General features: G+C 41.2%; 1 protein-coding gene across 1 annotated transcript in view; it reads left to right on the top strand.

Annotated features, from left to right (window-relative positions):
* Positions 1–27,980, top strand: part of cdh13 (cadherin 13, H-cadherin (heart)) — a 353,836-nt gene that overhangs the window by 211,617 nt on the left and 114,239 nt on the right. Inside the window, exon 6 of the mRNA XM_059565191.1 lies at positions 5,402–5,546. Coding sequence (XP_059421174.1) covers positions 5,402–5,546 — 145 coding nt within the window. The remainder of the gene's footprint in view (positions 1–5,401; positions 5,547–27,980) is intronic.

Genomic DNA, 27,980 nt, shown 5'->3' with positions numbered 1-27,980 from the left:
TACATCTAAATGCCACTTCCAATGAATCTTCTGCATTTCCTCTGTATTGAAAAGATGAGTTTGTTGATACTGATTTGCCTGGTAACAGCCCAAATGTTTTATTATTCTAAATAACTGATTCCTTTAATTAAAAACAACTAGTTTGAGATTAATAGACCTATCCCAGGGGTGTCAAACTCAGTTCCTGGAGGGCCGTAGCCCTGCAGAGTTTAGTTCTAACCCTGCTCCAGCACACATATCATGTAGTTTTAAAAAAAAACCTAAACTATTAGATTAGCTGGATCAGGTGTGTTTAATTAGGGTTATATCTAAACTGTGCAGGACTGTGGCCCTCCAGGAACTGAGTTTGACACCCTTGGCCTGTCTCATTTTTGACTCCCTCCCACTGTTAAAATGTAACTAAGTAATTTTTACTCTGAGTAAATTTTAAATGAGCTACTTTTTACTTTTACTTGAGTAGCTTTTTAGACTGGTACTTTTACTTGTACTTAAGTAAAATTTCATTAATGTAATGGTACTTTTACTTGAGTAGAATATTTTTGTACTCTTTCCACCTCTGTTATTTTTTATATAATAATATTTCGTAATAGTTTAAATAATAATTGATTTAAATAAAAATGAGGTTTTATTTTATTTTATTTTATTTTTGGAAACTTTTATGCGTTCATTTCAGGATTCTTTGAGGAATAGAAAGTTTACAAGAACAGCGTTTATAAAAACATTCTGTACACTTTAGAAGTCTTTACTATCAATTTTGATTGTCGTTGCTGAAAAAAGTATTAATTTCATTCTTTAAAACAAATGACCAAACTTCTGAACAGTAGTGCACTTCTTTTTACAAAAAAAAGAAAAGGCTATAGGTTTTTTTTTTACCTTTTGCAATATATATATGAAAACACTGAAAACAAAAGCCACCTTCATCATATAAATAAATAAATAAATAAGTTGTCATTTTAACAGTATGGCATGAGATATTCATTTACCTACTGAATGTACTGTATATGAAGGACACAAATGGCATCCTTCTTTTAGAATGTTACTTGTAAAGAGTAAACTTTGTAAAGAGTACAAAGGAGGCAATAAGCTTTAAGACTGTCAACTCAAACTCTTTATTTTTCTCCTTCACACCAAACTAAAATTCCAAGCATTGCTTTAGCACAGTTTACAGGTGTGCAAACAAAATATAACTCTACAGGGGAGTGTAAGAGGTGCCCAGAAGGAGAGTTCTGGGCTCTTTTATCAGACAATGATTTGTGTCAGGTTAACGTGTTTCACTGAGCTCTAGTAAGCAGTAACGTGTCTGGCCTGGGGTATAATGTTTGGCATACAAGTGTTTGTGTTTGAGGCAGAGAGACAGGACGTGCTGTGCGTTTCGCTGCCTTTGCTTCGCGTCGAGCACCTCCCGGGGGTGGGATGAAACTCACGCGGTTACGGTAGTGCTAGGAGAGGGGAGGAATGAATAAGTGATGTGGGCTTTGGGGAGGCCCGGCTCTGAGGCGGTGGGGCTGAGAGATTGAGGCACAGAAGTAAGGCAGATGCTAGCGCCTCAGCCATCACCGCGCTCTCAGGTGGGCCCTTGTTAAACTTCACACTGTGAAAAGCAGATAAATCTTCTTTTCTTCTCACGAACCCCTCCCGTCACACTCCCGAACGCGTCCCTGTGCTGTTGATGTTGTTTCATATTCATTCTCATTTTCCCCACATGACTCTACATGTTGTCTACTTGTTTTTAAAGCTGTGAATGGCTTCCCGTCTCTCTCTTCTCTTTATCTCTATATGAATCCATTCTCTCCTTACCTCTTTAGTCACCTTGGACTCTGTGGTTCGGCTCTTAGCCTCTAAGGTAGGATTTTTGGCCCAAAAACAAGCTGGGTAAATGGGATAATGAGTTGTGCAAAAACAAAACATAAAGAAGACAGTTCAGTCAAAACTGAAAAATTCTGTCTTCATGTATCTATCCTCATGTCCTTGACAAACTGTATGACCTTCATTTTGTTTTCAATAACATCATTCTTCAAAATAACTTTTGTTGTTGTTTGTTTGTGTGTGTTCCACAGAAGAAAGTAAATCATACAGGTTTGGAGCTAAATGAGGATGTCTGAGGATGAAGATTACAGAATATTTATTTGGGTGAACTATCCCTCTAAATTCAAGCACACTGTCTGTATTCACATAAAGCCAGTTAGAAATATTGAATTTAGCCAAGGGTACATGGTTTGGACTTATCCCAGATAATTCTTTTTCAGCAATTTGACTATATTTACGTAAACAGCCATTGTCTTTAAGAAGGTTCGAAATGTTTATTGCAAAAAGTAAAATATGGTAAAGTTTAGTTAAAAGTTACCCAGTTATGTTGTTTTGTTGTTTTCAACTAAATTAAAGATGAATGGTATTTAATCAGTTAATTATTATTATTTTTTTGTAAGAACCAATATAACAATATGGGAATAAACAGCAAAATGAGTTTTCAAAAGTTCGGGGTCAGTGAGAATCTTTTTTTTCATTTTTCTTTCTCATAATTAGTTTTGAAAAGTCATACTTTTGTAAAAATAAATATTGGTCATGAAAGTGTTAATTTATTTAGGATTCTTTGAGGAATATTCAAAAGAACTGAATTTCATTTTATATGAAATAAAATAAAAATAATTTGTAACATTACAAATGTCTTTAATGTCACACTCAGTAAATTTACTGTGGCCTTTCAGAATTCTTGCGTTTTTATTTTTTTATTTTATTTTTTTACATGTTTAAAATATGTAAAATGCTACTCTTTGAACGTGTAATGATGCAAACAAATCTTCAAACTTTTTATTTAAATTAATCTATTCAAAGCTCTGATTTAAAGCATTAACTTAAGAAATTCAAATTACCAATTTGAACTAATTTAGTCATTTTTCTGTCACTAGCATCACCAAATTTCATTTAAATATTTTTGCTTCACTTTCATACATGCTCATGCTTGCAGGACATTACCTAATGGTGATCCAAATGGTCTTTACCCAATGGTCAAACATTGCTTATCATCACAGATATGTCATAAATATTTGATATATAATCTGGTTTTAGCATTACATCCTTCATCAGTCAAGTAAGAAGCAGTGCAAAATAAATCACATTGTTGAATCACATTGTATTTCTGAGGACTTGTAATCTGTTCTTCCTCTGTATCGCTTCTCCTCAGCACTATTAGAGAAGACAGGCTCTCATGCCGCAGATCAGCCACAATCACAGACAAAAACTCATCTCCACTCAGGTCTTACAATAATTGCTGACCACAGGCAGCATAGGTAGCCATTACCCATGAGGCCGTCCTAAAGACCTATGTCTGCCATTTTTGCAACATCATCCATACTATTTTTTCATCATAATCTATATCTATGTGTCATGTTTGGTCTGTATGCCTGGTTGTTTCTGCAGTTACAGGCATTTTTATGTATTATGTATTCCATTTCAGTATGTGTTATTTAAATGCATTTTCACAGGAATAAAACATTTTCTGCTGTGGCCAATTTATGTATTTATTCATTCAGTATATTTATATTCAATGTATATTTTCAAATTACAATTTTATGAAATTCAAAAAGTATGAAAATATTATTCAGTTGTCTCTTTTTAGGTTAAATGCAGTGCTATAAAAATTTGCCTCAAGACAAAGATGGGTATTTTATTTAAAAATGTTGCAAATTTAATTTCCACCCCGAATGAGTGATTATAGCTAAGGTAGAAATGGCACTTGTTCGTGGTGGTTCTGGTGTTACTGATAGTATGCAAATTATACAAAGTATTAATTTCAAAAATAGTGTATTTTTAACATTCAAAAGAGCCCATAACTGAAGAAGCACCCCACTGTGTCATATTGGTGAGTAAATGGTGAAGGAAAAATATATATATAGAGAGAGAGAGAGCAGTGTGAAATGTAAAACACCTCTGGATTAGTGATTTCAATTGATTTAAAAAATAAAAAAGAATTAATAAACAAAAAAAAAATCTGAAATTGCAATTAATTCCACCTAACATTAAAGTTTTTAAATATACCTTTATATTGCAATAATTTGACATCCAATCATCAAATTATATTGTTGTAGAAACAATGTAAAAACAGTATATTTTTTTACATTTTATGACTGAAAGTGAGTGTCACTGATACCAATACTACTGATGTCTCTATGTATGAAAATGTTTTTTACCCCTAATATTTAACCATTGACTGTAGCCATTCAACATTACAGTTTAACCGAGAGCTATCAATTTAACAATTATTAGACTTCAAATAAACCCATTATAATAAATGTCATATCTAGCTACCTGTGCCCTTCAGCAACAAGTAAATATACAGAAATTGAATAAAGTTATCAAACATTAAATTCTAAATTAAAAAGTAGATGAATCCTAAAAGATTCAAAAGTAAATTTCTTATATATTTTTTTCACAGCACAGCAGCTGGGTTATTAGGTTATTTTAGTTGCCGCTCCTGAACATGACGCGGATCTGACATGCATTGTATTTTCTCACAACTCTTTACCTTTTCTGACACAATATTAACATGCATGCCCAGTTTTAAATAAGCAATAATTGACTTTTTTTGGTAACTTCATGTCTTAACTGATGACGTGAAGATGATATTGGATGCTCGTTTGATTTGCACTTGAATATGAAATTATATAAAGCGTGTGCCACTTCATTTGTGCATGCAATTGAAGAGCTCATGCTACGAGCACAGCATAACGGTCTTCAGGACAGGAAAATCATTTTAACTGACTTATGGCCTGACAACTTCTCATCTGACTGCAGTGCACTGTTGTTCTACTGAAGCTCCCTCGTCACCTTTATCTTTTCCATGCTCGTTTGACTAGTGCCTGGTGCTGAGGTGAAGTTAGAGTGCGCGTTTGAAAAGTCTCCCATTTGATGTGGTTATAAAGATGTTCTGCGTGTAAATAAACGCAATTCTTGTCAAGAAAAAAGTGACAGAAGCAGCAGTTGTGAGTGGGGTGGGTAACCCTAGCTTTGCCTCTGTGTTAATTGCGTTTAATATTTTACTCCCGTTAAACTGAAAAAAATTTAATGCATGTGTTAACGCGCTAATTTTGACAACACAACTCTAAATATTATTTTATTTTGTGCCGTATACCTGATTATTCTTAAACATGGAAAATGTGTATTTTTTTCAGCTGACAACGCAGTATGTTAATGTTCCTTTTATTAAAAATCCTGTCATCCATTTAAAGTTTTCTTCAGGTCTCACTGTTTGCCAATCTTCTCACACTGCAAGTGAAATCTCAGTTGCCTGACACTGAAAGCAACTAAAGAAGCACTTTATTTCGTCAATTACTGCCAGAAACAGCTGAATCTTTCCTTTTTGTGCATGTGTGTGTTAATCACTCTCTTCCTCTCTCTCACACAGCTCCAGGTATCCACCACTGACCTGAGTGGCAAGTTGGTAGAGGGACCTGTAGACCTGGACGTGTCTGTTATTGACCAGAATGACAACCGACCAGTCTTCAAGGAGCCGCGCTACTCTGGCGAGGTTCAGGAGGGCTCCCCTACAGGTACTCTTCCCTGACATAACAGTGCTCATGCTCTTGTGGTTGAAATGGATGTGTCTAGGGAACTGATTACTGGAAGAAGAAAGTCGAGCTCAGAGTTGGCTAAAGGTCTAAAAGTCTTTTATAATAGTGGTTGGAGAGAATATTATGGTACAGTGTGATGGAACAAGCCTGTGGACGATAAGAACTGTAACTTTGGTTGTTTCTCATTATTTGGGTTTGAATTTCCATTATTTTTGTGTGCATACTTTGGTGCTTAATTTTGCAGACTTAAATGATGACTTGATGAAGAGAGGTGTTATGTTACTTCAACTGAGCTTGTAATTTTCACCTGGTGGACCGTAGAACTGGTGGAAAAAATCCCATAGAATTTTTAAGTAGGGACCCAAGCAATATTGGTTCTCAACAGGGTTTAATTTGCAACGATGATAAACATGGTTTGTGCTGACCACAATATTGTTGTGATAATTCAAAAAATGAAAATGAAACCACTGAATATTGAAAATTAAAATAAAAGATTCAGCACCAAATCAGCATTTTAGAATGATTTCTGAAAGATAATCTAGAAGCCGTTCAGAACACCTTGGCAACACATGACCTCATGTAGAATAATGCTGAGTTTTGCACAGTACAACATCACTCAGTTATCTTCAGATTTATTTATTAAAAACAAAAAGCTTTTCTGATTTACTTTTCCGCAACAACAATATGCCACACAAATGTTGTATTTTACATCATAGCATCTAAAGCGTTTGCAAAGGGTTCCGCAGGATCTATTTTGTTTCTTCTCAACAAAGATATAAAGCAAAAATGACATGTTTTATAAAAAAAAATTGTAGCACACTTTCGAAGCCATCCCTAATGAGCAAAAACATTATCTCAGAGCATGTGTTTTCACACTGCGCGCCACAAAGATATCTTCGCCGAGCTAATCGTGAGCATCCCTCACAAATGGCAGCCAGCGTTTATCTCGCCACCAGAGAATGCTACATTGTTTTCATGATGTGTCTGATAAATCAAAAAAGAATTGGACCATTTACAAACTGCATGACTACTCTCTTCAGTCCCCTGCCCTCCAGAAATAAGAAATTCATTGAGAGACAACCCCATCCTTAGAGGCCTCAGTCAGTACTGCACTTCCATTTCTCAGACCTTCCATCATTTGTCCTATGATTCTGCAGCAATTCCATCACAGCACTTTGCTTCTTTCTTTTCTACTAACACTTTTTTTTGGGCAGTCACCATGGAAACCCCAAAACACAAGAAACATGGTTTCATTGAGTTAAAAGGAAGGGATTTTGCCAACTTTCATCACCCACACTCTAACCACCCGACAAACAATTAAACATACCCTTGTAGCTGAAACACGCATCTGAACTCTAAATCAATGAGAATAGCGAGCATAATAGGATGGGAGAGATCATATCAAATCTTTTTCTCTTTAAAGAGTGGGCTGCGCTGCTTTCGTTTCAGCATAAACAAACAGACATCAGCCTCAGACATCATTGATAAGGATGGGATGAACCAATCCAGGATCAGCTGCACACAGTTCCTTGCAGGTACACTAGAGTAGATGGATACCATGTGCCTGTTTCATTATAGCCAGTTTACGTATTGTGTGCTCAGTCAGGAGTAAGTTAGGGGGGAAGGAGATGAGAGTCCCTAACAGTGGGAAACTTTCCGCTGCTTCCAGAGTTGCTGTAACTTAGTTAAGCAAAGTGGGTTTATCTAATCGGCAAAAGAGGAAATGAAATTTGGCTGAAAGACTTTCATGCAACCAGAGAGAAGATAAACACCCACAGGCCAAGCACTGTTCCATTGTGTGTCCATAATGTATATAGGAAAGCTATGTTTTATACTATATAATAAAATAAGTATTTTATAATAATTATAAAAATGCTGGATATTTTTGTTAAATATTATAGTTATATTAATAAATAACTTTTCATAATGTCTTTCAGCCATTTATTTATTTAGTTTGTGTATATATAATCCGAAAGTTTTTATAATGTTTGTAGTATTTTAATAATGTTTAAATAAATATGCTACTATGTGTATTTACGTGTGTCTGTGTGTGCAAATATGTAAAATATGTATTACAAAATAAAAACTATAACAACTGTGTATTTCTAAAAGTACACTATATATATATGTATTATATATATAAAAATATATATATATATATTTTTCTTTTCTTTTTTTTTTAAATCAATTAAGAAAGATTATAATCCCAAAATTGGGAAAATAGGAACATATAACTTGAACTGAAGTCTTGAGTGCTTTGTTTTATTATTTATTTATTATTTTATTAATTTAGTTTTGTTTAGTTTCACTGTCTTATATAAACACTCTTTATTGCCATAAGGACTAAGTGTCTCTTAAGTTAATTTATTATTATTTTTTTTATTATTATTATTTTATTTTATTTTATTCTTTGGCCTTACTCTTTGCTTAATTTTCATTGGCATGTCTATTATCTTTTAAGATACCTTAATGGAGAAGATTCATGATTTATGATAAGTGGATCCATTTTAATGTCTATTGTCTCTCAATTATAACAATTTTCCTTGGAATAAATTAAAAATGTATCATTTAAAAAGCCTCACACCATTCAACAATAAAAGGGGTGCTTTATAGTTCCATTATCTTTCATATTAATTGAACAAGTTGCTTTCATGATTTTCATAGCGTCGTGTCCTGGCCAGTTGTTTAGAGGTGCAGAGTTCCTGTTCAGATTGCAGTTGTCACTGTTCTACTCAAGGAGCATGTGTGCAGTGCATTGTGGGTGCAGGTGTACGCAGCAGGGGCATTCTTTTTTTTCATTGACTTCCTTCCTCCTCTTTAGCCTTGTATATGTATGGTTGCAGATGTGCACAGCATGCTTCCTCCGCTATGTCAAACTCTCCTGAGCACTTGGCAAAGGGAGGATGAGCCTGTATTGCTGTTTAACACCTCTTTTCAAAGGCCCCGTTAAGCACGAGACTATGTCAGTCTGTGTCCAGAGAGGAAATGAAAAATGGGAACTGAGGGCTTTTTAAAGAAGTCTACATTAATCAGCACTGGAACCAACAGTCATGGGCCTCCCCCTCAGGTCTCGGGTTTAAGATATTCTGTCCCTACCCCCCACCTGCTTTAATCAGCATGACCGCTGGCACAGGTTAGAAATTAAAGGGCTCAGCATGGTGCCTGATTAGTGAAGCTATGAGAGTACATGCATGTGTACATGTGATTACTGCTTACAAGTGCCAAGTCAAGTTGGGAGATTTGACGTGCGGCTAAGTATGGTGTCCCATACTTGTAATTTGTGCTATCCATCTATACACTATTTTACTGTATTTTTACTCAGATTAATGAGCATAAAAGTCTTTCTAAAGCATATATATATATATATATATATATATTTATTTATACGGACATGATTTGATCAATTTGGAGTCTCAGTTTGAGAGTCCCACCTGTTTTGTAAATGTGTTTTTCATTTCCAAACTCTCTCTATGTAATAAAAGCCAGAGCCAATAAAACCAGGTAAATGCATTAGTAAATTGGGCCAATGTTGATGGTGGCAGTAATGAACATTGTTTAAATGTATCATTCTTTAACTCTTCCTCCGCAGGCTCCTCCCCACCTCCCTCCTCACTCTTTTGCGTGTGTCGTGCGCTATGTTTATTTTGCTCTGAATTGGGAGGACAGTTGCCTATAGGGGGAAACACAGTAGCACTCTGACATTTCTGTATGTGGTGATAACTGAGCAAACAGCTAGACTTCTGGCAGGCCTTTATTCACTCGCTCTCTTTCTCCCTATCCTCTCCCTCTCTCTCTCTATTTCTACAGGCTATTTTTGTTGGGGGAAAATATCTTCATTTCTCAGTTGCCTTTCCTCTTGTCTGCTCTTTGGTTTTTCTATTTGTGAAGTCTATAAAAGGCTTCCTGAGTTCTTCATTGCACCTGTGATTTTCAGCAGCTCAAAGGAGTGTTGCAGGTTCAATATAATTTAAGCTGTATTCACAGCATAGCTGGCGTTGTGTTGATTAATACAGAAAATAATTTCAGCCCATCTTTCTCCTTTATATATAGCACACATAAAAAAAGAAATAAATAACAGAGAGAAGCGCCTTAGCATTATCCTATGTAGAACACAACTTATTATAACTACAGTAAATGTTACTTCTAAATATATATATACATATATATATATGTGTGTGTGTGTGTGTGTGTGTGTGTGTGTGTGTGTGTGTGTGTGTGTGTGTGTGTGTGTGTGTGTGAAAATAAAATTATTATAAAGAACACATTTTCAAATAGGAAATTTGAACAAGAATATATGAATATGACTAGATTTGTATTTACTGTGTTTGTATACAATCAAAACAAATTTCTGTCTTAAATATTCAGTATTTTGCCACAGAGGTTGCAGAGGTTGGTGGCTACGTGCTGCTCTGCCTGTATATCCTCACCTCCTGACAGGACCGTTCGCCATCTCAGCCGTGTCACAGCCTCTGGCCTGATGTAGCAGCTCTGAGAAAGCGGCATGGGGCAGGCGTAGCGTCGGCCTCAGAAAATAAAAGGCTAAAAAAATCAATAGTTAATTGTCAGGACAGACCCCCGAGGAGGGCCGGCTAGACCCCAGCTCGGATTGATCTTGGCTAGAAAATGATTGGGCTGAGGGTGACACTAATGCCGGCAGGTAATTTGTAGCATAATGGCATGATGTCTGTGCCATTAGGATTTCCCAGCGCCAATGTCTCCCTCACAGGATGACCCCTGCTCCCTGCTGCCGAGTGGCTTTTCAATCCCACAATGCCTCATTATCTGTCGATCAATCCCATGCTGACTGCCATATTATGGACTTATATTAAACTGTGCTATGGATTGTTTGTGTTGGAGTTAAACTCCAGTACTAGACCAAGAGTTTTTTTTGCCAATATTTATACAACACAATATTTAGCTCCGGTCCATGAAACATGAAGATATTTAAAATAAAATTAAATAGTTTTTTCAGTTTCACTCATACACATTCTTTCCAATTGACTTTCAGACCGCTATTTATTCTATTTATTCTATTATTATTTCTATTTATTTTTATAAAATAAATCATTACATTTTATATGTAACTTTTTAATATTTATTATTTATCTATTATATATATGATGATTTTGTAATAAAAGAAAAGAAAGGGAATGCTGGAGGGGGAAAACAAAAACTACATTAACTTTTTTTTTTATATACGAAAGTTACTTAATATTAATATCTTGTTTATTGAGCTTGTGTATTCAGGCAGGTGTTCTGAATAGCAGCACTGGTTTTCAGTACATTAGCATGAATACACCTGATGATGCTTAATTGCCACCCGCTTCTCACCTCCTGTGTGATTTTGTCCCAGCTGTGTCTATCACATGAGAGTTCCTTTCAGTGGTTTTTCACAGATATACCCCATGAGAATGATACAGGTGTTCAGGGCACCATCTGCATTCCACTCAGTGGCAGCTGGATTAGCTGTCACTCAAAGTACCAAAGTCATTCGGAGTACAGAGTGCAAAAGCGCTATTGCATTGTCACTGCCCTATTTGTCTGTCTTTAGATTAATCTAGTATTTCTTGTCTCTGAGTCATTTGAATCAACACTACCTTATTACTTTAAAAGAATAGCTTTTCCAAAAAATCTAATTTCTCTCTCTCTCTCTGCACATTTGTCTGTTTTGTTTCTTTTTTTTTTTCACCACAGACCACAGTAAGCAATTATGTCATCAGTATTTTATTACAGATAATAATAAATGTTAAGCTTCCATTTTACTGGATCTGGCATGACAAACTAAGTATTTTGAGAATTTTCTTTCTTGTTTGCCACTACAAATAAAAATGATCCAGCTGCTCCACGCTGGTTGTAAGTTGGTCACTGAGTGGTTGACATGCATCCAGCTAGTGATGAGCTTGGACCAGCCATGAACCAGATCACATGTTTCAAAACACCACTACTAGCTTAAGCTGGATTTTCCAGCAAATTTGATACCCTCCAAACACTCCATCGTTTGAATATATTTTATGAATTCCACATAAATCACATCAGGACACTTGAATTCAATGTGCTAGCCTGCATCATTTCAAAGCTAAATTGCATTATTATGCACCAATTTATTTATTTATTTATTTTCTCGTTCACTTTCTCCTCTTTGCTCGTTTATAGTCCTGGGAGTTGTGATGCAAATGGCGGAGGTGCTCTTGGAGTTTCTGGGCTCTGTGAAAGGACAGGAGGGAGCTGCCCCAGTCATGAGTGGCGGGATGGCTGTGGACTCCCGCTGGGGGTTCCGCTACACGAGCGCTTCTAATCTATTAAAGAGCTTCTGCTCTTTCCTCTACCCACAGTCCAGCAGCCTGCCACGTGCCCGCACTTGATTATCTGTCCCTCACTCTTTCTGTTACTTCTCCCAGTGAGGAATAGAAGCAGACAGAGCTTGCAAGACACAAGAAAACCAATCTCGGCCCATCTCCCTGTCTCGTTGTCCCTTGTCTTTGATGGCCGATGCTATTTTAAAGCCCCGGGACTCCCAGAGCTCCAGGCCTGGTTATCTTCCTTTCACTCTTCTGCTGGTACATTTCCAGAAGAGATAATTGTTTTAGAGGCTCTGGCTTTTAAAGTGCTTTGGAAAAAAATGAAGGCGAACAGCAGGTTCCGAGAACATGGTGTTCGTAAATAGCATTGCTATTTTTTTCTTGCTTTTATGGATGTTTTTGATTTAAAGCAGGGTGTAATCTTGCTATCAATGGCAGGGAAGTAATAAGGTAAAAGTAGCAGTTTGCTGCTGGTTAGAGTACAGCTGTAGTTTGTTCTTTGTAGGAAGGATTTACTTCCACTTTATTTTCTGTAGCTGTGCTTGAAACACAAGTCTAGTGGGTCAGGGGTACGATAAGACAACTGGCTTTTAAGTGTTATGTTGGATGATCAATAACCACTTCAAGTGGGGTTAAGAGCAGTGATAGACAACCAGGGGTCCCGGGGTCCACTAGGAGCCCCAATAACTCCTTTAAACTCTGTTATAATAATACAATCTTAATTAAAATGCCAAAATAGATAAATAAATAAAGTGTTCAACATGAATTTGTATTTATTTATTTTTTTTAACAAAAAAGTACCAGATCTATGTATCAGTTTAGACTGGAGGGCCTTTGAATACAATACAAAAATATACATTTTTTTTTTTTTTTTATAAAATTATTATGATTATTTGTCAGTTGTATAGTACATGGCAGTCAACACATAATGCACCACTTTTTTGCAGTGTAAATATGGCTTTATATAAATAAATGTTGATAAATACATGAAAGAGAATTTCAGTTATTGTTCAGCATGCAAATATATGCATGAAAATATCTGTATGCAAATATTACAGCAATAACAATGATTTTGGTTTTGGATTTTAAATGGGAACATGTCAGCTGGAGCTTTTCAAACTTTAATGTTGCATTTAAGTTTAATAGTAAAGTGTAATATAAAACAAAAATATATCAAATGAATGTTTATTGATGTAAAAAAAATTATTAAAGTTTATAGAAGCCCAAAATGTATAGATAAGATTTAAATTATGTACAAAACAAAGTTTGAATGAACTCTGTATGTTTGTTATTTGTGGAAAATCCCTGTTTTATTCTTTAAATCATTATTATTATTCTTCAAACAGTGAATTGCATACAGATGATTGTGGGTGCTTGAGCGAGTGTAGATGGGTGAAAGTCTCAGGATTAAGGATCAAGTGTCTTTCTGAAGCAAGCTCAGCTTTCAGTGACATACTGTCGTCTAAGAAGCAGAAGTAGTCACACTCTTTTCAAGCGTCATTTCAGATGCTAGTTACAAAACACAGCGTATATAACAGCTTTTGATGCATCTAATCCTCTGGTCCATGATCTCCAAATCATGACCAAGTTCTCCACATCCCCCAGGTGTCCCCTCCCCCGCCCTCTTCCTGTCCATTACCACTCACTATTCAGTGTGACGGGGTACGTAAAGATAAGCTCTACAGGAAAGACTGGAGTTTGTTTAGTGTCAGGTACCAGCTGCTGCCTAGTGCCTTCTTATTTTAAAATATACCAGGCGGGCTTGTCTAGAAAAAAAGTTGGATATTAAAATTCCGAACAATTACTATTTCTGTTCTCTGCCTAACTTGTTCCATCTTGCTTTCTTTTTTATTATTTGTGTCCCACTTTAACCGCATATAGTATGTGCATAGCTGAGAGGATTGCTTCCTGAGTGCACATTTGCTTTAGGGCCTGAATGCTTTGATTGGATATTGATCTCAGATCCTGGTAGGTTTGGGGAGTGTGGCATCTCCTGGGCACATGGGATAGTTGTGAGCACTTTTTTGACCCTACCACAACCTCAATCATCTTTTATAAAAAAAAAAATGAAATATGGCATGTTGAAACTGTTTATCACACTCTAAAAACCGCTGGGTTGTTTTTTCAACCCAAATGCTGGGTTGAGACCGCTGGGTAGGACTTTGGGATGCTTTAACCCAAGTTTGGGTTGAAAATTGGTCTCGATTATAACCCAGCGGCGCTGGGTTGGGAACGCGGACGTGAAGGAGAGCATGCACTTCACATTAAGATCATACGTCTCCAGTGTGAGAAGCCGCCATTTTCTCAGTGTGAAAGAAGCGAGAAGGAGTGAAAGACATTATGGTAAGTAAAGATTCAAAATGTAAAGTTATCGTTTATTATTTACCCGGATTTATGAAAGGCGGAAACAAAAGAGCTTAACATTATATAGAAAAATACGCGGACGCAGTTTTCGCCTCATAAACGGAGGTCTTAACGGCCTCATTTAACGTTACTGAACGGAAGAGGTACTTTTAATATAACGTCGGTGTGTGTCTTATGTCATATTTACATAATATTTTACAATATCTGAACTTTTTGAGGTGTTAATAGACGGTTATGGTTACGGTTACACTCGTGTTAATTTGTTATCTTATTTTCATTCATCTTAGCACTGGGTTGCCAAAATAACCCAAATTGGATTGTTTTCAACCTAGCAGTTTTTAGAGTGCAGAAGAGATTTTAATGGTGTTTAATAAGTCAGTTAGTTTGTGTATTTATTTTTTGGGGGGGCGGGTTTGTGAGACACACAAAAGTGTTGAGAAAACAAGCAGTTTTTGTGTTCTCTTTAAATTATAAAAAAGGGAGAGCGAAAAAGATGACAGTTGGAAAGATTGAGGTTTTTTGCTTTATAAAAGTAATCAGTGAAAGCTCTCAGAAGTCTCTGTGACATCCTCAGATAAACTTTATTAATTTATTTATTTATTTATTTATTTATTTATTTCATTTTGTCAACAAAATGGCGTAAAATGTGTTTTTGAACAGTTTTTCAGCTTTTTCTGTGAACTTGAACATTTCTAACATGGAAAAAAAAGTCTTAAATTGAACGTAAGGTCTGATATGAATTATTATCCTGTGATGGCAAAGCATAATTGTTAGCAGCCATTACATTATTAAGTATTACATAACAATCCTTAATAAATTAGATTTATTTATTTTTGGTGGTAATAGTGGTAAATTTTTTCAGGATTGTTTGATGACTGGAAAAACTAATCAGAAGAACAGCTCCAAAACAACAGGTCCAGGACCTCATTGACTTTCATTAGGTTTCATTATTCAAAAACACTAACATACAAAAAAAAATACAAAAGGAAAATACAGAAAAAATGTTGTTATACAGGTTTGGAATAACATGAGGGCAGTAAAAATCTGAGTTGTAGTCTTTGAGGGACTTGATCCCACCCGTGTTCAAGTATAATAACGTTGCATGAAACACATTAATAGAGGAGGTATGTCTTGTAAACCCAGGTTTAAAGCTGAGAGGGGAAGTCCATAATCCAGCTGGTAAAATCTCACAACATTCCCGCTCATTAAAAGAGGTTTTATGGAGGAATACGTGCATTGCATTAATAGAGGAAGGAATACGGTCATGGCAGCCTCTTTTGAGTCGAGAAATGAAGGAAAGAAATCAATAGCAGAATGTCTTCGAGGCGAACTGAGTGGGTTTGACATTTATGATGTGGCAGATGTAGGGCAGCAGTATGAAAGGAGGGAAAGGCATGAACTAACACATACAGACCACCACACCGTAATCAATAGGCCTCACAGTCCCACCTGGGAAGCCTCAATCACTTAGATTTAAATATCATAAGACAGCCAAGTCTAAATGTATTGTAAATTAAATATGCTTCATTGTCTTAATTTCATCCAGACCTCCCAGCAGCTTTGACAGACATCGAAATAGATTTTCAAAAATCGCTACAAAACTAATAAAGCAGGCAAGATAAAAAGCGGAAGGCTGTCGTGGTTATATTTCCCTGAAGTTTTTCATAAAATGACTTGCTTGCCACTCTTTCATTTGTCTAGATGCATTCAGGATTACTTGGTCCCCTAGGGTACACACAGGCATGGCATTTTAGCTCCACAAGTGAAAAAGCTTCTTAATTACTTTGCAGGGCTTTTATAGTTTCATGCATCATAGTTCCGAACATCAAAAGTGATTTCCAGACAGCACTCAGGAGATCTGGATGGCTTAGTTCATGCCACAGAGCATCTGGAAAAAACTAAATCTGATGGAGTGGGAGGAGGAACAGCTACTGTATCAGCTCAACTGACAAGAGAAAATGACTGGGTAAGCGTGTTATTCTCTCTAAGTAACTGGTTATCTGAGGACAGAAGATTGCCTGTTACTGTCCTGATGTCTTTGTAAGGTCCAGTGATGATTCTGATGAGTTTGATGGATGTACCTAACACTGTCATGTGTGCCAGGATTGACAAGACTTGAAAATAGCTTTACACAAAGAACGCTAACTATGAAAATATCTATATAGACAACTATGTTAGCAACCACACAAATGGACAATGTTCTGTTTATAATGAGTCTGCTGCTTTAAATGCCCAAACTCTTTAAAATTTCTGGATTCTGATTGGCTGTCAATTAAAGCCTGTTTTCACTAAGAATGTCACTATGAAGATATCTACAACAATAATGATATTAGCATCCACACCAAGAGACAATATTGTTTTGATTATTATATCATGCACTGTAGTTATGTCATCTGCCATTTTAAATGCGCAAACTCTTTAAAAAAGAGTTTGGTGTGGAACTATATTTTTCATAGCTTTAAAGGCCGTTCACATCAATGAATGATAGCATTCTGTTTATTGTAAGCACACACTTCGGTTATGACACTTTAATTGCTTGAATTCTGAAAAAAAGTTGAGTGGATCTGATTGACTGTAATCATTAAAAAAATGATTCCAATAATTTTGGGGGTTTGTGTCTTTGACTTTAAAGTTATGGTGTGTTATTGTTGTAAAGTTGAAGTTTACTGTGAACAGGTCTTTAATGAGATAAAGGAAATGTGCAATATTACAATATAACCTCTGTTTTTCTAACTTTGTAATGTGTGCACAAATAAGTACAGGTGAGTAATACTAGCCACAGGAAGTGGGTAAAAAATTAGCATGGCCTCATGCTAATTCAATAGAATTAATAGAATCAATAAAAACACATGCTGCATTAATTGCATTGTTTTCCAGAGTGTAGAACAGTCCATGTTGATCACAGAAATTAACATGCTGATTTTCCAAGGTCTAGTTCAAAAACTTTTTCTATCTTATATTCAGTCATTTGTTCATAGGTTAAAATTTTGGGTTTGGGGTGGGACTCCCCGTTTTCCCTGAACCATGGCAACTGGGGAAATCTTGTGGGAATTGTATTTATTTATTTGTTTGTTTGTTTGAAATTCTGTTTGTTGACACTACAACAGATTTAAAGTCACCATGAACTCACAATTGTCCATTCTTATTTTCTTTATGGAAGCTTGCAGTGTTTATTGCAAGTAATTTTTCTGTGCTTTATTATTATTATTATAATTATTATTATTGCATGTTCCCTTGTAATGTATATGTGGACTTCCATACAGTATGTTTGAGAAAACAACAGTCAATAATTGCAAAATTACCACATTGCAATTTAGTTTGCCCTTGCTTTTTTGTTGGAATTTGGTCAAATCAGGTAACTGCTGTAATGTGTCCTCCAGAACTGTACTTAAGGGCTTTGTCAGCCCCTGGGCTTTTGAATTCTCATCCTGAACTTTTTTTCTTTTTTCAGGATTTGATAAAAGAAATAGAGTAATACATAGTCAAGTGTCAGCAACTTGAGAGGATTTCAGCTGAGTGCTGACTCAGCCTTGACGTCTGTGAACTTGTGAGCAAAGAATATTTTAGAGATCAAGACCAAGGCATTCCTCTGCAAACTTTGTGATTGTTTTATTCCGTCATATTATTTGGGATGTTTGGATTTATACTGGCATTAAAGGATATAGTTTACTCAAAAAATGAAAATTCCTGTCAGCCTTTTCTCTCCACTATATTTTATGAACACTGTAGCCTTTTCTTGGTATGAAAAAAAGGCCACTTGCAGTTTCCAGAATAATTTATTTTGTGCTCCACAGAAGAATATTCAGGTTTGGAACGACATGAGGGTACAGTATGACAGAATTATTTGGTGAACTCTTCTTCAGTAGTAATAATACTGTGTCAGATGTCTGTCTGCCAGTGAGAAGAGATCGGTTTTTGGTTCTGACTAATTCTCCAAATTAGCCTTGTAGCAACTCGTCTAATATCAAAGACAAAAATGAAACACAAAATAAAAATAAGGGGGGAATCACATCCAAATATAATTGCCAACCACCAGCTCAAAATGAATATATATCAAAACAATATATCACAACACCATAAAGCAATAATAGCTTACAATCACCCAAAACCTGGTCCAATGAGACCTTCAACAGTAGTTCAGTCCATACAAGGTAAACACAAAACCATAAAATGATAATATGGATGATATGTGTGTAATGGAAAAAATGAACCTGCCATCCAGCGATGATCAGTCCAATTGATAGTGCACAAAAGTTCAGTTCAAAATTATACCAGTCGCGACCACAGTCCCATCACCGCAAAAAACCCACTCAGCCAAAACTTGTAGTCCTCTGGGCCAGGTTGGAACAAAAAAAATATATAATCCACCAAAGAAATCCGTTCGAAGAAGATTTGATGCAGGGGTTAAGCCCGTATTGAACACAAGGATTCCGGGTAACACCAAACAACACAATTGAGGAAATATGGCCTACATTGAGTATTGCAAACGCACTGTTCCTCAAATAGTAGCCAAAAGAGGCATAACCATTGAGCCTTAACTCAAAACCCCTCTTTAGTAGAAAGAGTGAGTCCTCTCCAAGAAAAGCCACCACATGGCCTTCCTAGCTAGATCACTCATTCTTCCTTATATGGGTACTCTAACCCCCTTACCTGAGGGCGTTGCCCCCTGGTGACCAGGAAGATAATTACAAAACAGCTATAAACAGCCAGTAATAGTGAACACACTCTGAAACTGTTACATACCCCTCCCTTCTGAAAAAGGCTAGACAGCCCCAAAAAAGGGTTTTAACTTCTCTACATGATAGATCTCGACATTATTTGGCTCCTGGACCATTTTTACTCGATAATTGACTTTATTAAGTTTTGACATAACTTTAGCAGGTCCTTGCCACTTGGGAGCCAGCTTTGCCATATAAGCATCACTTGCTCGAGACAGCGGGTGAGTTTGTACCCATACTAAGTCTCCTTCTTCATATTGGACTAATCTCCTTCTGAGATCATAATACTTGGCTTGTCTCATCTGGGCTCTACTCACATTGTCTTTGACACACTCCAATAAGGCCTTCTGTCTCTCAATGATGTTATAAGCGGCTTGGTCAGGGTCTGGAGACTTGTGGACCAGACGCTCAAAGGGACCTTTCAGTTTTCTGCCAATTGCAATTTCAGCAGGTGTGTGGTCAGTGCTCTCCTGCCATGCCGAATTTAGTGCATACCGAAATTCAGGGATCCACCTATCCCATTGGCGATGGTTCTCTTGCACATAGGAGGCTAACATGGTCTTAAGGGTACGGTTAATTCGCTCCGTCAAATTAGTCTGAGGATGGTAAGCCGTTGTGAGTTTCTGGACCACACCCCACTGCTTGCAGGTGTCTTGAAGCAGTTGAGATGTAAATTGAGGTCCTCGATCTGAGACTAGATATGCTGGGGTACCCCACCTGGTAAAGATTTCCTTCGTCAGGACATTTGAAATCAAGGGTGTTTTTGCAGATCTTAAAGGAAATAATTCCACCCACTTGCTGCAATAATCCACAATCACCAGCAGGTATTCATTCAGGCGAGTACTTTTGGGAAAAGGCCCCATTAGGTCAATCCCTAACATAAAGCCTGGTTCAACAATGGGAGTTGATTGAAGTCGGCCTGCAAGTTTGGTGATCCGTGGCTTATACTGCTGGCACGTCTGACACTCTTTACAGGTCTTCCAGACATCCTTCCGAATCTCTGGCCAATAGGCCACCTCCAGCAATCTGCGCAAGGTTTTCATGCGTCCCAGATGTCCGGACAAGGGGTTTGCATGGACGAATTGAAGACACTGCTCTCTGTATTGTGTAGGAATGATCACTTGGAAAACTTGACCTCCATCTTTGTTGACGGTACACCTAAATAAGTAGTCATTTTGAATGACATAACGAATTCGATTTGGATTTGCAACATCAATTTTGGCTTCATCCCAGAGATGCTGAAGAGAAACATCCTCTTTCTGCCCACGCTCGATGTCCTCCCAGTTCAAAGGTAAGTTACATGGGGCACTGACCGCCTGAGAGAGAGCAATTGTCCCAGGGATTTCTTCTTCCATTCCTCGTGACAGCGTGTCAGGGATAACATTGCACTGCCCTCTACGGTACTTTACCGTAAAATCGAAGCTTTGGAGCCGAATGGCCCATCTTGTTAACCGAGACGTGGGTCTTGGATGATTAAAAACCCATGTGAGTGCCGAATGGTCTGTAAGCACATCAAAGTGTCTTCCTTCGAGGTACTCTCGCCATTTCTCCACAGCCCATACTACAGCGAGACACTCTTTCTCAGCTGTGGAGTATGACTTCTCAGCACTCTGCAGCAGCTTGGAAGCATATGCTACTACATTTTCCCCTTGATCCGTTTCTTGTGTTAATACTGCCCCCAAACCAACGTTACTGGCATCTGTTTGCACTCTGAAGGGCCGACTGAAATCTGGAGGTCTAAGTATAGGAGCTTTCTGCAGAGCTTCCTTTAGCCACTCAAATGACTGTTGGCACTCCTGAGTCCATACCCACAAGACATCCTTCTTTTTCAGGGCATGAAGAGGTGCTGCACGCTCTGAAAAGTTAGGTATGAAGCGATGATACCAACCCGCCAAGCCAAGGAACCGCTGGACTTCCTTCACATTCTTGGGAATTGGGAAATTATGGACAGCTTCAACCTTAGAGGGTTCAGTCTTGACTCCTCCTTCTGAGATGACATGACCAAGGAACGAAAGGGACTTTCTTATTAGGTTGCATTTTTTCAAGTTCAAAGTCAAACCCGAAGCTTCCAGCTTTGTGAACAGCTGTCTTAAATGCCCAAAGTGCTCCTGAACATTAGCCGAGTACACAACAATATCGTCTATATAGACAAAACAACATCTACCGATGAGCTCTTGTAAGATGGTGAAAGTGAAAGCATCTGAACCATAATCTGGCTCTAATGGGCCCTCACCCACTGTCTCGGCAGGATCAGCATCCATTTTGGGAGGTTATGAGTAAACTACTATATATAAAAAACGGTTAAGTATATAAAAAAATACCATTGTTCGTACAACACCCAGTACACACAAACAAATAAATCAAGATTATTTCAAATGAACTGGTTGCCTTTGGAAGGTCCCTGTTCGGGTGCCATTTTGTGTAGCAACTCGTCTAATATCAAAGACAAAAATGAAACACAAAATAAAAATAAGGGGGGAATCACATCCAAATATAATTGCCAACCACCAGCTCAAAATGAATATATATCAAAACAATATATCACAACACCATAAAGCAATAATAGCTTACAATCACCCAAAACCTGGTCCAATGAGACCTTCAACAGTAGTTCAGTCCATACAAGGTAAACACAAAACCATAAAAGGATAAAATGGATGATATGTGTGTAATGGAAAAAATGAACCTGCCATCCAGCGATGATCAGTCCAATTGATAGTGCACAAAAGTTCAGTTCAAAATTATACCAGTCGCGACCACAGTCCCATCACCGCAAAAAACCCACTCAGCCAAAACTTGTAGTCCTCTGGGCCAGGTTGGAACAAAAAAAATATATAATCCACCAAAGAAATCCGTTCGAAGAAGATTTGATGCAGGGGTTAAGCCCGTATTGAACACAAGGATTCCGGGTAACACCAAACAACACAATTGAGGAAATATGGCCTACATTGAGTATTGCAAACGCACTGTTCCTCAAATAGTAGCCAAAAGAGGCATAACCATTGAGCCTTAACTCAAAACCCCTCTTTAGTAGAAAGAGTGAGTCCTCTCCAAGAAAAGCCACCACATGGCCTTCCTAGCTAGATCACTCATTCTTCCTTATATGGGTACTCTAACCCCCTTACCTGAGGGCGTTGCCCCCTGGTGACCAGGAAGATAATTACAAAACAGCTATAAACAGCCAGTAATAGTGAACACACTCTGAAACTGTTACAGCCTGATCTTAGCAGCATCTATCAAACGCTTTTTCTTGAAGATGAGTGAGATCACAGCTTTAGCTCTCAAGGTGAAACAGGGATCACAAGCTGTTCAATCCGCAGGTTCTCTTACGAGAGCTCTCTCGTACTGCGTCTTAGCTAAGACGCTACGGGAAAAGTCTCTTTTCACGAAATACTGAAGCAAAAAATTATCCTTAATTTTGTATTTTTGTAAAGCGCATTTGCAGCAGTACACAGCCATAGGCGAGACGGCTCGTTCGCTCATTGGCTTGTTCAGCGGCAACTGCACAGCCTATCGAGCGCGGGCTGATGCAACATCAGACCAATAAGGGCGCTTCGCGCCCTTCTTGCCACTTCCCGCCGAAACGGGTGTGGCCCAACCTATAAAAGGAGCTCGAAAAGGCTGACTCACCTGATTTTTCATCTCTTCAGCGAAGCTCACGCATCGCTGGATCACGTAGGAAGCAAGCGCCGTCTGAGAAAGCACATCAGCAGGACGAGCCATTCTGAAGCTGCTGGCATCGCCGCCTTCCACTGCCATTCCTGCTGCGATATCCGGCGCCTATATCCTTTCAATCCTGTTATATCCAAGCTGTTCTTTATGTGTGTGTGTGTGTGTGTTCGCCCTGCGACACACACTCGTAAAAGAGCTCGCGTCTTTTTTAAGATGCCTTCCTGCGGCTCGTCAGAGCCCCACTCAGCGAGGGAGACCGGTACGTCATCTGTGTCTCCTGCCTGGGTGAAGATCATGCAGCGCTCGCTCGCTGACGGCGGATGCCCCCACTGAGAGCTGTTGCCATGGTGACTCTGAGGACTCGGCTGGCCTTTTTCTCCGAGCCTGCATTCTCCGCTGCGCTGAGGCGCCGTAAAAGCATCGCTTCCAGCGGATTCCGGAACTGTCTTCAGCTCAACCGAGCTCGCCGGTTCGCCCTGCTTCACCGCCCCCCCCCTGCATCGCTTCCCGGTGGGCAGCACCCGCTGTTTGCCGGCGCGTCGTCCGAGGAAGTCGATCTCAGGGCCGCGTCGGGGGAAGAGGACACGCGCTCTCTGCTAGCTTCGGGCAGTGAGGGCTGGGCAAGCTCCGAGGATCTCGCGCCTTCGGCTCAGAAGCCCAGCAGACGAGCTGACATCGAGAAGGAGCCGGGGCGAATGCTCGTGTTGGCCGCGATGAGTCTCGGCCGCGAGTGGTTTGCACCAGCGCCCCCCCTCTCGTTCCCGGCTGGATGGTATTTCCCTTTCGGATGAGCGTACTTCTCAAAGCCCGCCTCTTTTCTTCCTGAGCTTCACGAAGAGGTGGCGAAGGCTTGGAACGCTCCATATTCGGCACGAACTCGTTCGTCTGTCTCACTAGCATTCTCCACACTGATGATGCTAAAAACATGAACTACCACTCACTTCCGCCGGTGGAACAGGTGATAGCGACGCACCTTTGTCCGCCCTCTGCTGGACGGCGGCAAAAGCGGTGTTGCCATCTAAAGCCTGCTGTGTGACGCTGCGTCGGCGTCAGCATTTTCTGCAATGCGCAAGCCTGCACAGTTGCCCGCTTGCCTGCACACAAAAGCAGTTATTACAACAGCTTCAGCAACGCAGCTCGAGACCCCCGTTCTCGCTCTACTGGCCGTCGCCCCGCGCCGCGGGGACCGCGGCAGAGGATTACGGTGAGGCCGGGAGCCCCGAAGCCATCCTAGGAAAGCCATCTACGCATGCTGCATGACGCTGCGTCGGCACTACACACGATGGCTGCTTCATCGAAGCGCCGGTGTACGAGTTCCGCTGTGGCCGGGCTCTCACCTAAGCGCGCCGCTGTTTCAGTTTCCAGAGATTGTGACTGTTTCAGTGTTTTTTGCAATGCGCAAGCCTGTACGGTTGCCCGCTTGCCTGCACACGAAAACCGTTATCACGGCTACCCAGATATTTCCCGAAAAATGTGTGATTTCTGGTGTCCCGGCCACGGCCGATGGTGCTATAAATGTAGTGACGATGCCCACTGCTCAGTGCCCATCTCCACATGTAAGCACAGCCCTGCACACAGGGCTCGCGCCCATAAAAGCGACTCAAGTAGATCACGCGCACTACATAGTAGACGTGCTCACTCCTCAGTGCCCACAATCACTATGTCACACGCGTCATGTGGTTTCTGTAAAAACGAAACCCGTGCACGTTCGTCCGGCCACGGCCGATGGTGCTATAAATGTAGTGACGATGCCCACTCCTCAGTGCCCATCTCCACATGTAAGCACAGCCCTGCACACAGGGCCTGCGCCCATAATGTCGACTCAAGTCGGTCGCGCACACTGCATAGTAAACGTGCCCACCCCTCAGTGCCCACAATTACTATGTCACACGCGTCATGTGGTTTCTGTAAAAACGAAACCCGTGCATGCTCGTCCGGCCACGGCCGATGGTGCTATAAATGCAGTGACGATGCCCACTACCCAGTGCCCATCTCCACATGTAAGCACAGCCCTGCACACAGGGCTAGCGCACATAAGATCGACACAGATCGGTCGAGCGCGCCGCATCGTAAACGTGCCCATTTCCCAGTGCCCACATACACTATGTCACATACGGCGCGGGGCTTCTGTAAAAACGAGGCCCGTGCACAGACATTCTGCACAGGCAGACAGCGGTTTGAAAGTGGTAAAAGTGCACACATGCAGCCCACGGTTACTCGCAGATATATCGAGTCCCACGGGACCCGCTCAGCCTCCCTCCAGTCGGTTAAGCGCCGGAACGGGGTCGAGGAAGAGCGATCTGCCCGCTGTGATCAGCGCGCTCCCCGCCTCAGATGCGCAGCACACTCGAGCGCCGCCGTTGCCCAGTCAACAGAGCGCGTTTCGCATCCAGCCCTTAGCCATTCATGCAGATGCATGGTCAGTGCTTCCAGGGGTTTCGGATTGGGTGCTAGGCATTATAAAGAGAGGCTACTCGCTACAGTTTTCTCGACGCCCACCGCGCTTTTCAGCGCGCATCGAAACAGAAGTAGCACACATACTTCGGGCCGAAATATCAAAACTGTTGAGCAAAGGGGCTGTAGAGCCTGTGTCTCAAAGCGAGGGGGGGCTGTACAGCAGATACTTTCTGGTGCCCAAGAGAGACGGGGGTCTCAGGCCCATACTGGATCTAAGACAGCTGAACAAGGCATTGATGAAACGCAGTTTCAAAATGCTCACGACCAGGAAGCTCCTCGCGCAGATTCGCAGAGGGGACTGGTTCATGTCAATAGATCTGAAGGACGCGTATTTTCAAATACAGATAGCGTCAAACCACAGGCGATATTTGAGATTCGCCTTCGAGGGCCAGGCATAGCAGTTTGCAGTCCTGCCATTCGGCTTGCCCGCTGTGGCGCGACTGTGTCGCTCAAACACTGTCAAAAGATGCTGGGTCTCATGGCCTCAGCATCTCCGGTTCTGCGGCTGGGCCTGCTCCGCATGCGCCCCCTGCAGTTCTGGCTGAAGGCTCAGGTGCCGCGCAGAGCGTGGGCGTCTGGCCGGCTGCATTTCAAGGTCGATCAGAGCTGTGTTGCGGCTCTAGCACCTTGGAAAGCGAACGGCTGGTACCGATCAGGTGTAAGCCTGGGGACTTCCCCGAGTGTGAAAGTGGTGTCGACGGACGCCTCCAATTCGGGATGGGGAGCGCTGCTCGAAGGCAGACCGTCCTTTGGCCTATGGTCAGAACGGGAAAAGCTCCATCATATCAACTGCCTGGAAATGCTGGCAGTGGAGAACGCGCTGACGCGCTTTTGTCCCCATATCAAGGATCACCACGTCGTAGTCCGTTCGGACAACATGTCCGTGGTGTCCTACATAAATCGCCAGGGCGGTCTCGGGTCCCGAAACCTGTGCAGGCTGACGGAACGCCTCCTGATTTGGGCTCAGCGCAACGTGCGCTCGCTGAGAGCAGTGCATGTGCCTGGACTGCAGAATCTGGGTCCAGACAGGCTGTCCAGAGGCGATGTTCCTACGGGCGAATGGTCTCTACACCCGCAAACAGTCCGGCTGTTGTGGGAGAGATCTGGCATGGCGGAGGTGGACCTCTTTGCGTCCCACGAAAACGCTCACTGCCCCGCGTTCTTTCCAAGAACGAAAGCGCGCTGTCACGGAGATGGCCGTGCTGCCCGCTTTATGCGTTCCCTCCCGTCTCCCTCCTTCCGCAGGTGATAGAACGGGTGAGAGAAACGAGATGTTCAATACTGCTTGTAGCACCTCTTTGGAAGAACCAACCATGATTCCCAGATCTGATGCAGTTAGCAGATGTCGCCCCGTGGCCGGTACCGTTGAGGAGAGACCTCCTCTCGCAGGCCAGGGGCTCGATTTGGCACCCTCAACCAGAGTTGTGGTCCCTCTATGTATGGGCACTCAACGGTTACCCGCTGATCTCGCAGTGGGAGTGCTAAATACCATCACTCAGGCTAGAGCTCCGTCGACACGACGTCTGTATGCCTCGAAGTGGTCGGTGTTCTCCAGCTGGTGCACAGCTCGAGGTTATTCACCCCTTAGTTGTGAGGTGACGGAGGTCCTCTCCTTCCTTCAGGAGCTGTTGGATAAGGGCAGAGCCCCATCCACGCTCAAAGTTTATGTGGCTGCCATCGCGGCGTTTTCTGAAACGGCGTCCGGTCAGTCAATAGGAAGGAATGATTTAGTCATCCGGTTCCTCAGAGGAGCTAGGAGGCTGAATCCTCCCAGACCTCCGTCAGTCCCTATGTGGGACCTCGCGGCGGTTTTGGAGGTCTTGAAGGGTCCCCCTTTCAAGCCTATCCAATCGATTAGCCTTCAGCATCTGTCGTTCAAGACAGTATTCTTGTTGGCTCTCGCTTCTGTGAAGCGTGTGGGTGATTTGCACGCGCTCTCGGTGAGCCAGTCATGCTTGGAGTTTGGGCCCAATGACTCAAGAGTCATACTCAAACCTAGGCACGGTTATGTGCCGAAATCCCTCAACACACCGTTTCGGGCTCAGGTTATTGCCCTGTCTGCCCTGCCGGTGTCAGGGGAGGATGGAGACTCGAGTCTTCTTTGCCCTGTCAGGGTTTTAAGAGCTTATGTGTCTCGCTCTGCTGCCTTTCGGCAGACGGAGCAGCTATTTGTCTCGTTCGGTGGGCGTTCCAAGGGAATGGCTGTTTCGAGACAGACGCTATCCAGATGGATAGTTGACGCCATAGCGTTAGCTTACGCTTCCAGGGGCCTTCAGTGCCCGTTGGGCGTCAGAGCACACTCCACAAGAGGCGTCGCCTCGTCGGGGGCGTGGTCTACTGGGATCTCCTTGCAGGATATATGTATGGCGGCAGGTTGGGCCTCGCCGTCTACATTTATCAGGTTCTATAACCTGGAGGTTCCCGCCTTGCAAGCAAGGCTGCTGTCGGTATAGGCGAATCAGGGCCCTGAGGGGAATTCTGAGTTCACGAGCGCTATGCGCTGCCGACTGTTATATGGGCAGTATTGCGTAAGACCCGCATTGCCACATTGGTCAGGCCTTGCCTCGGCTGTGTGATGTCATATTGCCGCATCTACGGATGCTGCTAGATATGGGACGGAGGGCTTTTTCCCTTTTCTGTCCTGGACTCTCTGTGACTCCCTCAGGTGACTGTGCACTGTAAATCCTGGGCGTTGCTTCAGGTTTATTGGTGTGTGATCCCTGCGCGCACGGCGTTTTACATTGGGTTCCCGTAGCGTCTTAGCTAAGACGCAGTACGAGAGAGCTCTCGTAAGAGAACGTACTCGGTTACTAAACGTAACCTCGGTTCTCTCTAGAAGAGCGAACGAGTACTGCGTTCTCTGCCGTGCGCACGATTCACTCTGGTTCGCTTCGGCGATGAAA

Source organism: Carassius carassius, chromosome 13 (genome assembly GCF_963082965.1).
Source record: "Carassius carassius chromosome 13, fCarCar2.1, whole genome shotgun sequence".
Taxonomy (NCBI): domain Eukaryota; kingdom Metazoa; phylum Chordata; class Actinopteri; order Cypriniformes; family Cyprinidae; genus Carassius; species Carassius carassius.
Note: the sequence above shows the minus strand (reverse complement) of the source record. Positions and strands in the feature narration are given on the sequence as shown.